The sequence below is a fragment of the Pituophis catenifer genome, unplaced genomic scaffold, assembly GCF_029215685.1.
Source record: "Pituophis catenifer annectens isolate HBS135680 unplaced genomic scaffold, rPitCat1.0.hap2 SCAF_12, whole genome shotgun sequence".
Taxonomy (NCBI): Eukaryota; Metazoa; Chordata; class Lepidosauria; order Squamata; family Colubridae; genus Pituophis; species Pituophis catenifer.
The window spans coordinates 6,131,239-6,145,151 of NW_027256892.1; the positions used below are offsets into that span (position 1 = coordinate 6,131,239).

Here is a 13,913-nt window from a genome sequence, read left to right on the forward strand (position 1 = left end):
CGCTCCTTCCGCCGTGCTGTGAAGACCTTTTTATTCCATCAAGCGGGCTTGGCCTGATCTCTTCCCTTTTTAAATATGTAAATTTTAATCTGTTTTTAAATTATTGGGGTATTTTAATTTGTCTGGGCCAAAAAGTTTAATTTGATTTTATCGGGTTTTTAAATTTTGTGTATTTATGTATTTTATTGTTGGCTGTTCACCGCCCTGAGTCCTTCGGGAGTAGGGCGGTATACAAATCAAATAAATAAAATAAATAAAATAAATAAAATAAATAAAATAAATAAAATAAATAAAATAAATAAAATAAATAAAATAAATAAAATAAATTATTTGGATTAAATTATGATTTTATTGTGCTTGTTTCTTAACTTGTGTTCGCCGCCCTGAGTCCTTCGGGAGAATGGCGGCATATAAAATACATGTAATAAATAAATAAATAAATAAATAAATAAATAAATAAATAAATAAATAAATAAATAAATTTATTGTTCTGCTTCTTGGCTGGACTACCTCGAAGGGATGACATCGCACGAATCCATACACCAAGGGAACCACCCGTCTCCAGCCGCTTCTCTGCCACCTTCCAATTGGCGGAAGCATAAACAGGTGGCCGGGTTTTATTTAGAAAGACCGCTGGCGTCACGGACCGCTGGCCAAATACGGTGCGCGTGTTGTCTCCACCTCTCCCCTTGGCTCAGAGCTGAAAAGATTATCCTCCCAGGAGCTGCGGCGGAGCGCTCCTCCTCCTCCTCCTCCTCCTCCTCCTCCTCTCCTCTTCCACCACCATCACCACCACTTCTTCCTCGCTGGAGAAAAGCGCCGCCTGAAGCGCGCGCAACGGCGACCCTCGCCTTTGCCAAAAAACCGGGCAGGCGCGCGCGCTCGGTGGCTCGCTCGGTCGCATTGCGCCTCGCAGCTCCAGGACCTCGGGAGGAGACGGACCGCAGGTGAGAGCAGGGAGTTGGGGGGTGAGCAAAGAGGATGAGGCTTGATGGGGGAAGAGAGACCAAAACGCCCATCCTATCCGGGGACGCGGAGGGCTCAACCTGACGCGGAGGACCATCGTTGGGTTCGATCCACCCAACGGTGAATGGAACCCAAGGAACCGCCCAACGTTATCTAGGTCGGCGCGAGTCAGAGGATGGCTCAGCTCGCTTTGGGGAAGGAAGGAGGTCGGGGGGATGTCTGAGAAATCGTCTTCCACGACCCCCTCTGCCCGGCAAAGCGGTGGCTCCAGACGCTTGTCGTGGCTCCGTTGGATCCCAGCCGAGCGAGAGAATCCCACAAGGCCGGGGAGCCGAGGAGGAGGGAGCTGGGTACGGTTGACAGTTCTGGGGTGACTTCGCCCCTGCGTGGAAAAGCCACTTCCCGTCAGCTTCCTCTGCCCCCAACTCTTAATCCTCGCGGAATTCAAGGAAATTTTGCCGGAATCTCACTTTCCCTCCCCTGTTCCTCCTCCTCAGCAAAATCCTGTTAGGGTTTACTTGTTCCCCTTTTTAAAATATTGGCAGCTGTAGCTTGCGTAGGGGAGTTTCTTACTTTAAATCTTCCTCTTGTTCTGTCCGGCTTGATCAGTTGCACTGAATTCAAAGGGAGAGAAATTACATTTTTTCTTCTTCCATTTTTTTTTTTTTTTTTTTTTGGCCACAGATAATTTTATACCTCTTTTTTTCTTCGGCACCTCTTAGCTGCACTTGTAACCTTTCCCTCTCCCACTCCTGGTCCTTAATAATTTAAGATGCTATTTTCTGTATCTTCTGGAGTTTAAAAAAGAAAAGAAAAGATAGAATTCCAAATTTATTGCAGTATTCTGCCCCTTCGGTCTTCAGGCTCATTTAATTGATGTTTCAGGATCCTGGGAAGCTGTCTTTTCTCAAATCTTATAATCTATCCCTCTGCAGTACTAAAAAAAAAAAAATAGATGTAGTTTAGGAATAGAGCCCTTAATGCAGTGGTTCTCAACCTGTGGGTCGGGACCCCTTTGGGGGTTGAATGACCCTTTCACAGGGGTCGCCTAAGACCATCGGAAAACACATATTTTCAATGGTTTTAGGAATAATTTTATTGTTGGGGGTCACCACAACATGAGGAACTGTATTAAAGGGTCCCAGCATTAAGAAGGTTGAGAACCACTGCCTTAATGCTCTCTGAGCTTTGTTGTTTGCTAGCAGATGTTTCGTTATCACTCTAGCCCAGAAATGGGCACCTTTTCCATATGCAGGTAGAACCTGACTTACAGCTATTCATTTAGTAACCATTCGGAGCTACAACCACACTGGAAAAAAGTGACTTGTGACCGATTTTCACTCTTACAATCATTGCAGCATCCTTGTGGTCACGTGATCACAATTTGGATGCTTGGGAACTGGTGTGTATTTATGACAGTTGCACTGTCCCAGGTCATGTGATTGCCATCTGTAGTCTTCCCGGCTGGATTCTGACAAGCAGAGTCAATGGGGGAAACCAGATTCACTTAATGATTGCATGATTCACTTAATGAGCCTTGGTAGTACACTGGTCTAAAGCACCCTGTTATTAAGACCAGCTGCCTGCAATTACTGCAGGTTCGAATCTCGCCAGGCTCAAGGTTGACTCAGCCTTCCATCCTTTCTAAGGTAGGTAAAATGAGGACGCAGATTGTGGGGGCAATAAGCTGACTTTGTATAAATATACAAAAGTATGAAGGCTATTGCTTAGCGCATTGTAAGCCGCCCTGAGTCTCCGGAGAAGGGCGGCATATAAATCAATTTTTTTTAAAAAAATAGCTGCAGTGAGTTGCTTAACAACTGGTAAAAAAGGAAATAAAATGGGGCAAAACTCACTTAACAACTATCTTGCTTAGCAACAAAAATTTGGGGTTCAGTTGTGCTTGTAAATCATGGATTACCTGTATTGTTATTATTTGGATCCCTTCTTTTACTCATTTGCCTCCACCCTGTGATCCAAGTCCACTGGGTGGATTACACGAATACCCCCAACACAAAAAGCAAAACAATAAAAGTTAATCAATAACACTGAGTGATGTCAAACCAACATCTACTATCCCAGCATAGAACAGGCACATGAAAACAAGCTGATTGCAGAAGTTAGAGCCAAAGGAAGAATTTTAACTTGGCACCATTAAGGTAGCAGCATTTCATATTCACAATGGCCATTTCTTAAGTGGGTCCTTCCAGCCAAAAAGGCCATCTTGCTTGTAGCCATCAGCCTCACTGGACTTGGTAGGAATATCCACAGCAACATCACTAAAGAACATGGAAGAGGTCTTATTTGAGAGAAGAGCACCAAAGGTGATAAGGGTTCTGCAAGCTAAACCGTATGATGAACGGCTCAGGGAACTAGATACATTTACCCTAACAAAGAGCAGACTTGTGGGAGACCGAATAGCAATCTTCCAATACTTGAAGGGCTGTCACAGGAAAGAGGGCGTCAAAAAAGAGCCTTGATAGTACAGTGGTCTACGCACCCTGTTATTAACACAGCTGCCTGCAATTTACTGCTGGTTCAAATCTCTCCAAGGCTCAAGGTTGACTCAGCCTTCCATCCTTTCTAAGGTAGGTGAAATGAGGACCCAGTTTGTGGGGGCAATAAGCTGACTTTGTATAAAATATACAAAAGTATGAAGGCTATTGCTTAACGCATTGTAAGCCGCCCTGAGTCTCCGGAGAAGGGCGGCATATAAATCAAATTTAAAAAAAAAAAAATATTCTCCATAGCACCCAAGGGCAGGACAAGAAGCAATGGATGGAGACTCATCAGAGGGAAATGCAACCTGGAAATAAGGAGGAATTTCCTGACAGTGAGAATGATTAGCCAATGAAATAGTTTATCTCCTAGAATTGTAGGTGTTCAAGAAAAGATTGGGCAACCATTTCTCTGGGATGTAAAAAGGTCGTCTACCTTTAGCAGGGGATTGGACTGGAAGACTTCCAAGGCCCCTTCCAGCCCTGTGATTCTGTGAAAGTCTGGGTCTCCAAACCATTCAATCTCAGTCCCAAGACTTTAAATGGGGCCTGAAAACAGGTACCAGACTATCAAGAGCAAAGTGGGGTTGTACTATAACTAGACACCCATTTTCATGCACAGGAAAATTGAGGTGAAGGGCTGCTCTTCCAACAGTTTTTTTTTTTTCCCCATGCTGTGCTTTTTCACAGACCAGTTTAGTCTTGATGAGGATGGCTGGGAAAGGAAGTTAAGAATATCTCCCAATAAAGGAAAATATTTTTTCATTGTTCTTATCAAGGGTGGTAAGGAAAAGTAGACAAACTCCTTCCCGTTTTCTGTGCTGTTGAGAAAAGATCCAAAACCCTTCCAGGTCCTGCCATCATCTGCTGCTTCTTTAAATTAGAACCAAAACTGGACTCCTGTTTCCAGCACAATCTTGTTTTGGTGACAGCAATTTCTTTCCTTGGTCCACTGTGCTTACTCTTGTTCCACTCCATTGTTAAATAGGCTTAATTTCTTAGCTGCGTTAGTAAAGGTAGTCCTCGACTTAAAATTATTTGTTTAGTGACCATTCAAAGTTACAACGGCGCTGGAAAAAGTGACTTTTGACCATTTTTCACAGTTACAACCATGGCAGCATCCCCCAATCATGTGATCAAGCTTGATGACTGACGGTCACAGTGTCCCAGGGTTGTGTGATTAGCTTGTGGGACCCTCTGGCAAGCAAAGTCAATGGGGAAGCCAGATTCACTTACCAATCATGTTACTAGCATAACAGCTATAGGGATTCACTTAGCAACAGTGGCAAGAAAGGTTATAAAATGAGGCAAAACTCATTTAACAACCGTCTTGCTTTAGCAATGGAAATTTGGAGCTCAATTGTGGTTGTGAATCGAGGATTGGGTTAGGGGATGTTTTGCCCCTTATTCTGATACTCTCCTCAGCCTCAAAGTGAACAAACCTGTGAAATTTTCTCTCCTAAGGGCCATAAGTGGATGTGACCAGAGATTTCCTTGGGGAAGGTTAGGCCACTTGGTCCACCTTCCCTAACATTGCCCCTCCCCCACTTTATGTTTCCCTTCATTTTATTTTCTTCCTGTTCAATCTTGTCCAATTCTACCTGGAAAGTCCCACAGCTTTCCTGGCAAGGTTTTTCAGAAATGGTTTGCCCTTTTGTCCAGGGGTATTATTCACTTAACCTTCACTACTGGTTCGCAAAAGGGAGCGCACGCACCACCTCCGTGCATGTGCAGGACCTTCTGCAGATGTGCAGAGCATCAAAAACAGGACGTGATGACATCCGGGTGGGTGGGCGGAGCCTCCCGCAGTCACCGCTACGGGTTTGCCCGAACCGGATATAACCGTCTGAATAGCACCACTGCTTTTGTCCTTTCTAGGACTGAAAGAGGGATTAGCCAAGGTCTCCCAGCTGGTTTTGTAGCTAAGGCAGGACTAGAACTCATGGTCCCTCAGCTTCTAGGCTGATGTCTTAGCCACTACACCAAGCTGGCTCTTTCATACCCTCACCTTTCCCTTCCATCTTTTCTGCTCTTGATACCCACTTCTCTGTAAACTTCCAGCAGCCAAGGAGAAGACAACCTTTACCTGGGGAGAAAGAGGAAGCAGGAAGGAAAGCAGACTTTCCTTACTGCAGCTTTCACAAAAATTAGGACAGTGCTTTCCCTCTTCTTGCCAATTCCAGTCCACCATCTTTGCAGTAAAAGTCCCTTTGACAACAGCTAGTCAGTTTCATATGTCAATGAAGATGCTCAGTTATTCCGGTAGAGTTGTCTGAAAGCTGAGTCATGGCAACTGGACTTCTTTCTTTTCCTGTTGGTTAGAAACATGTCTCTGCTTATCCAAGTAGCTTTTTCAGTCTGAGTAAGTTGGTTGGAGGATACTGAAGGACATATAGGGGGTGGGGGGGTCTACATTTAGGCAAGAAAAACAACATCACAGGCACAGTATATGTGGTACCTTGCTCAATAGTAGTAACTGTGAGAGGGATCTTGGAGTCCTAGTGGACAATCGTTAAATATGAGCTAGCAGTGTACAGCAGCTGCCAAAAAAGCCAACACAGTCCTAGGCTGCATAAACAGAGGGATAGAATCAAGATCACATGAAGTGTTAATACCACTTTATAATGCCTTGGTAAGGCCACACTTGGAATACTGCATCCAATTTTGGTCGCCATGATGTAAAAAAGATGTTGAGACTCTAGAAAGAGTGCAGAGAAGAGCAACAAAGATGATTAGGGGACTGGAGGCTAAAACATAAAGAATGGTTGCTGGAACTGGGTATGTCTAGTCTGATGAAAAGAAGGATGAGGGGCAGGGTGGATAAAAATCAATGATTTTTTTTTAAAAAAAAATCAAAAAATCAGATTTTTTTGATTTAAATCGGATTTTTTTGATTTAAATCGGATTTTTTTTTATTTTTATCGAATTTATTTTAATAAAAAACTTTTGGGGTAAAAATCTATCGTAAGATAGTTTTCTATTTAAGATACATAAATAATTTAGTTTATTCAGCATGAAATGGAGCTTAGTTATGTAGCATGAGGCTGTATATTCTGCAACACTGGGACTATCGGTGAGTCAACAGTGGGTCAAAGGAGTAGCAGAGATGACAGTTGCTCTTTAAAAATTATGATTTAAATCGAGTTGATTTAAATCAAGCCTTTTTACTAGTGATTTAAATCATGATTTAAATTGTGATTTAAATCAACTCAATTTAAATCAAATCCACCCTGACGAGGGGTGACATGATAGCGGTGTTCCAATATCTCAGGAGCTGCCACAAAGAAGAGGGAGTCAAGCTATTCGCCAAAGCATCTGATGGCAAGACAAGAAGCAATGGGTGGAAACTAATCAAGGAGAGAAGCAACCTAGAACTAAGGAGAAGTTTCCTGACAGTTAGAACAATTAATCAGTGGAACAACTTGCCTCCAGATGTTGTGAATGCTCCAACACTGGAAGTTTTTAAGAAGAGATTTATCTGAAATGTCTCCTGTTCAAGCAGAGGGTTGGACTAAAAGACCTCCAAGGTCCCTTCCAACTCTGTTATTCTAATTCTAATTCTAATTCTAAAGGGGTGTCCCCCAATCAACTTGCTCAGACTGAAGAACCTACTTGCATAAGCAGCAAAACGTTTCTAAACAATGGGAAAAGAAAGGTTGCCCTGTTCCCATGACTCAATTTCTAGGCTCAGCTTCGGTTTGCTGGTTCCCCATGTCAGAATCCACAGGACCTGGCTACATTTAGTCATGATGGGGTCTGCCTATCTCCTCCCTGGGGTTGTTTCTTCCCTCCTGTTTCTCCTACTTTAACTTGGGAAATGCCAAGTAGGGTAGACAAATGAGGCAGGAAGAGGCTGGGAATGAGACTCACCCATTTCTGCTGCTCTGACTGGTGGATCCTCCAGGCTGGTGACAATTGACAGGGGACAGTTGGAGAGCCCAAGTGGGAAACCAATGCAGCAGAAGTGCACCATTGCATAGTGACTCAAAACAGATACAACAGAGACAGAATAGAGACTGGCAGTGAGGACCACAAATGTGTTGTGCCGTATTAAGGATAGGTGGATTTCCCTAAGTAATGAGGGAAGTATGAAGAACAATGTGCTTTCTAGCTGGCCTAATTTCTTTGTCCGATTTTGCCACTTTGGATTAGATTGCCAGGTCTGCATTTGTGACTTTTCCAAACTAGGGATTCATTTCTGAGATAATTTAACTCGCTGGCAGCATAAATCCCTTGCTGGTTATACAATCCCTATGGAATCACGTCATGCAGGGCTGGGGGTTGGGGAGCACTGAGTTCATTTCTACAAGCAATAAGCATGGGGCATCACAAGGTTGGGTATGGCATGCAAAGCATTTTACCACAATAATTCTTAAAATGCCAGAGTGTCTTGTTTTAGTGTCGTCCGCTTAAACAGAAAATCAGATCATTCCAGATCAGCAAGAAATATAAAAGACTGACATAAAGCATTCAGTTGTACAATCATGCTGTCTTTCGCTGTGCACACAGAGCACCACAATGATCTGTTTAGTGAGCAGCTGGGTTCATTGCAGGTGTAGCAAGGAATAAATAAAACCCTTGCATGAGCAAAAAGCAAACTGCTCTCCTGCAAAAGTGATAGGGTTAAAAAGTCATGTGGCTCCAATTGAATTGTTTTCTTTCTATCATTGCAGCATTCCTAGAAAACCTCCCCCAATCCTTGGTAAAGTCAATTTCTAGGCTGAAATTATTGTTCTGCTATTACAAATGGTGTACATTTTAAAAAATGATGTCAAATGCATTCATCAAAGAAGCTTCAGCGGGCCCTGCAGATTTTACCAGATGGACTGTCAGTCAGAACAGCTCCATTTAAATGGCATCTGTAACAGCTCTTGCTTCCGTTGGATCATCAAAAGCATGGGGAATTGTGCAGTGGTTGTTTTGCTTGAAAATGATAAGGCTTAATGGCGTTGTTATAAAAGAGATAACTAGGGAACTTCCAGAGCCTCATTCTTGGTCTGTGAGAAAGGTTGGTTTCCTAGGAGATCAAGGACAAAGGAATTGCTTGCGCATCCTTTTCTCATGTGCTCCCTAACAAAGTAGAAACAACACATATCAAAGCATCTCTTTGTTGTGTCTTCAGGTTCAAGGTTTAGAAGCTCAGCAAAAACTTGTTTTTTCAACTTCATAAGCCCGTGTAATTTTTTCCCTGTGGTTTCAAAGCATAGTATATATATATATTAAAAAAAAAAAATTATTATTTACATGTAAGTATATCGAACACAGTGTGACAGTCCTGGAGTTTCATCCGCCATAGAAATCAAAGTGAAAGACAAATAACATACATACAACTTACACGGGGCATTCTGCTCCCTTTTGCCTTTCAGCTCCAGTCCAGGAGCCTTCAAGCAGTCACATTCACGACAAACCATTTTATACCAAATTTATATTTTTGCTGATAAAGAAATAAAGGGAGACTAGTATAGATCTATTTCAGGCTTTTTAGTTTTCATCAGCTAGCCATACCCTTACTTGGATTCGAACTTGGGCTTCTTGCATGTTATGCAGTTGAATTAACCTTCTGAGCCACAAGTTCTCCTCCCTTCATCATCTTGAGCCAGGGGAAAGATTAAGTGTTTACCGAGATACCTGGTCTACCCCTACATGTGGGGTAAGTACATACCAAGTAAGGGTATGGCTAGCTGATGAAAGCTAAAGAGCTTGAAATAGATCTATACTAATCTCCGTAAGTTCTTTATTTTCCACCATGGCTTTCACTATATATGTTTTTATTTTTTTTGCTTTAATTTATATGCAGTCCTTCTCTGGAGACTCAGGGCGGCTTACAATGCGTTAAGCAATAGCCTTCATACTTTTGTATATTTTATACAAAGTCAGCTTATTGCCCCCACAATCTGGGTCCTCATTTTACCTACCTTTGAAAGGATGGAAGGCTGAGTCAACCTTGAGCCTGGTGGGATTTGAACTTGCAGTAATTGCAAGCAGCAGATGTTAATAACAGTGCATTAGTCCACTGTGCTACCAAGGCTCTTGGTCATAATGTTCTTGGTCATAATGGTAAAGAAATTATTCTCCACATTGGTTGTGTTTGAAAGTAGGAGATTCATGGCTTTTTCAGAAAGATCTTCTATACAGAAGCAGAATCTTCTGCACAATGGCAGAAACAAAAGCTTGGGAGGAAATTATGGCTTTATTGTTCTCATACTGGACTCCAGCTGCTATTGGCTACTGGGGGAGAAGTTCAGCTCTTTTGCAAAGCTACAGCTGAATGAAAAAGGAAGAATGTTCGTGTTTTCTATCAAGAAGATGCTATTTTGGGATTCTCTCCTTTCGGGTTTTTGCATTTGGCATTTTCAAGATGTTCAGGGGTTTGGGGTTTTTTTGCAATGTTTTCAAAAGAGATGTTTGTGAAACATCTTTCTGCTGCAATGTTGGCTGTCATGCCTCTGAAACCATTGAGGATTAGAAGTTCTTCATTTCCAGCTATAGAAATTCAGGTTCACTTTTCTTTATCCAGTGCAATTGGACAGACGCCACTCGCAGTCTAAAACATACCGAAATGTATAGCAAGATTCATATGTGCTGAGCCATAATGCAATTCATTTGGTTTTCTCCTATATGAATTGTGAGTTAGTCAATATGCAATGGTTAATTGGTGGCTAATAAGATAAAAATGCATATAGGACTCCCACACTGACCTACATTGATCTGTACTGTCAGTGTATGAATAATCACCGGAGCCCATAACATTTGTTTGTGATGTGCAAGCTCTACAGGTAAAAGGAGACTCTATTAACTTTGTTCCCCATCCTACAGAAAGACAGTTCAACTTCTGGTGTGAGCTCAAATGTAAGGTATGAAAAGGACTCCTTAATTTCAGGGGCCTTAAACTCCAAACTGCTCTTCACTTAACGATTCTTCTTCTGTTTGATTTGTAGAATAAGCAACAATGAGGAAACCCCTTGCAACCAGTTGGATTTTACTTCTCCTTCTCCTGCTCCAGATGGATCCCTCTCTTTCCAAGAAGAAGCCTAAACCTGGTGGTGGCTGGAATACCGGGGGCCAACGCCCACCTGGTTACCCCCAGCAACATCCTCCAAACAGACCTAATTATCCACAAGGTGGTTACAATCAACCTTATCCTGGGCATGGAGGAGGCTACGGAGGCGGCTATGGAGGCGGCTATGGAGGCGGCTATGGGGGCAGCCAGTATGGCAAGCCTTGGAAGCCCAAACCACCCAAGCCCAAAATGAAGCATATGGCAGGAGCAGCTGTGGCTGGAGTTGCAGCAGGTGCACTGGGGGGTTACCTCTTAGGCCGTTCCATGTCAAACATGCAGTTTATGTTTAACAATCCTAGTGAGCAGCAGTGGTGGAATCAAAACCGCGACCGCTACTCCGACCAAGTTTACTACCCAAAGTATGACCAACCAGTTTCGAGGGACGTCTTCGTGAGAGACTGCACGAATGTCACCGTGACCGAGTACATAGAGCCCAGTGGGAACAAGACAGCAGATGACACAGAAAGAAAGATGGTGACACAAGTGGTGACACAGATGTGCACTGAGCAATACAGGTTGATGTCAGGTGTCACTTCGCTGTTTACTAACCCTTCTGTGCTTGTAATGATTACACTGATTTTATGTTTCCTGATACACTGAGTTGCTTTCCTGAAGGTTCTCTCTTGTTGAGCTAGCAGTGTGGAGAAGGGAACTCTATAAAGCATACACCTGGTGGGAGAATACATTCTTGTATGTGCAATTTTTAATGGGTGTGTTTAAGAGTTGTTCTATCTCTTAAGTATTCTTGAACATACTGGCTTCATCTGACACGGTCCCTTCATAACCACCTGTGATTCTGTCTTTAGCTGCAAAACAGTTTTTGGGTGGGGAAAAGGAGGGACATAAGAACATTTTATAACAACCCCTACCCTGCTAGAAATCTCACTCCATTCTCACTAAGCTTGCGCTTACGCACAATATAGTAACATACATAAGAATGGCTAAGTAATTTTTGGCCAGCTACCATTACATTGCACCTTGCTAGAAAACCTTTTTTTATTTTTAGATTTAATGCAGCAATCATTTTGTATTATCACAAAGTTTGGCTTCCCAAAGGACCAACTATATCTTCAAAAGGAAGGGTTTGCATTTTTAAAAGGGCTTTGGCAACCAGAGCTGATCTGCATGATAGCCTTGGAGCTCTTGAGAGACCCATCCACCACGACTAATTCACACATGGACATTTTGAAGGCTATTCCACATGTAAGAAAAACTTCTTGCCTATGAAGCACAATTGCTGCAGATATACAGCATGTGATTAATCTTGCTGAAGGCAAGTAGCCTTGAAACAAAGACACCATGGTGGAAATACTTTATTCAGAGCAAAAGAAAAATGTCAGTTTTTGGAAGGTGAAGGAGCAGGTTGAAATATTATTTCTGTTAAGGAATAAGAAATTTCTGAAACGATTTCCAGAAATTTAAAGCTATTGAAAATTGTTAATTGCCATAAGTGGGGCTTCAGAGTTCAAGGGTATGATGAAAAATGACCTTATAAATAGACTAAGAATATGAAATATATATATTCATCTTCCAAAGAGGACTTCAATTTCTCTCCTTTTAAATGATAATTGTTCTGATTCAAATGGGATACGCTTATCAGAATATTAATGATTCAATTAACATTAGGAGTAAGAAAGCATCCAATAGATCCTTGGACCAAAAAATCACTAGGAAATTGAAGGTTTTAACTCTGGAGAACTTTGGAATTAACTTTCACTTCCAGTACCAAAGTCACTTTCATTGGCTTCTTTAGAAAGTCAAAGAAATATTCACAAAGAAACTGAAATGTAGACTTTTCTCTGCAACAACTGGAGAACCTGACAGTGCTACTAATTCACAGAACATTTGTGTTGTGTGTGGGAAAATTACTCATGCCATCCATGCTGATGTCTCAGCTGGTCCCAATACTGCTAGTTAGAACATGAAACATAGAATCATAGGACTGGAACCTGCAAGGGACTTATAATCCAACCTCTTGCTCAAGGCAGGAGACCTTATACCATCCTAGTCAAGGGGTTGTCCAGTCTATCAAGCAAGAGGGAGTGAGCCCCTTTGTCTTCAGCTACAGGCCAGAATAAGAAATTCATGGATGGTCTTCTAATGAACTTTGAGAGCAAGAGCCTAATGTGGAGCTTGTGAACTGATTTTGCGGAACCAGACTTTGCATTTGGCATACTGAGGCACTATGTTAGAATTATTCTTTAAACAAGATTGCTACGAATACCTTGCTCTTTCCACACCTTGCTTTGGCTTTCTTATTGTTTTATTTAGTTCCTTGAGACTTGGGCTGCAAAAGCTGACATGGCCTCCACAAGTGTCACATTTTTTTACCAAATGTTTAGCAGAGTTTGTGTTTGTTATTTCTCCATTGTATACAGCAAGGCTTAGAAATATTACTGCTAGAAACACAACAGCCACTGGAATTCAGCTAGTTTGAAGATACCACAGTCATTTAATTTTAAGACCTAATTGAAAATTGTACTTCGGGCTGTAATAATTTTGTCTGTCTTAATGCTTTCAGCCTACGGTGGTTATAAAGGGTACTTTTTTAAAACTCTGGTGTTATTTCAATTGATTTGCTGATTGACACTGTGTTTGTACCAGATATAAAATTGTAAATGTAGTAAAAATATAATGGGATATGCTCTTCACCTACTGAGTATATCTGGTATATATGAATATTTTGCCAGGTGATTACATACATGGGAATGTGTGCTAGTTATTACTTATTTGGGTTTAGGGATTTCTTTTTCTTTTATTTATTGAGTTGTTGAGATGTATTCTGTGTTTCGGGGGGGGGGCTGCACCAAGGGAGGCTCATTCAATCTCATTGTACACATGTTGTGCATTGACAATAAAGGTTTGATTTGATTTGATTTGATATTGTAAATGCCAACTTTAAATATTGTTGTTTTAATATAAGAGCAAAAAAACTAAATTGAGGGGAATGTTGGATTTTGAAGTGACATGTCAGTTGTCATTGGGATATTTTGTAACTCTATAACTATGCATGGGCTTCATTTTGATTTGCATTTTTTAAAATTAAATGTTTGATATAAAGTTAAAAATAAAATATGAGAAATCAACATTTGGACTGTGTTAAATTATTCCTAACAATACAAATATATTGTTCCTATACATATACAAAAATAAATTTTCCCAAAATATCAGATGTTACAGAATAAAATCCAAGATTCTGGATCAAAATGGGTCCAGCTTTGTTATTAAGTGGAATGAATCATCTGGTTGGATTTTGGTTTTAGGAAAAGAAAGCAAATAGATTTTTAAACTGCATTTTGCAGATAGATAATTATTTGGATAGGATTTACAATAATTAGTATAACATTTGACCAATATTACTTTTGCTTCTGAGGAAAATTGATTGTGGG

The 13,913-nt window shown here is 41.3% G+C and overlaps 1 protein-coding gene across 1 annotated transcript; it reads left to right on the plus strand.

Annotated features, from left to right (window-relative positions):
* Positions 1–716: 716 nt before the first annotated feature.
* On the plus strand, positions 717–13,684 carry LOC139323230 (major prion protein-like). Its single transcript, XM_070952506.1, has 2 exons — positions 717–947; positions 10,403–13,684. The coding sequence occupies exon 2, from the start codon at positions 10,414–10,416 to the stop codon at positions 11,122–11,124; it is 711 nt and encodes a 236-aa protein (XP_070808607.1). The 5' UTR covers positions 717–947; positions 10,403–10,413; the 3' UTR covers positions 11,125–13,684.
* Positions 13,685–13,913: the final 229 nt, after the last annotated feature.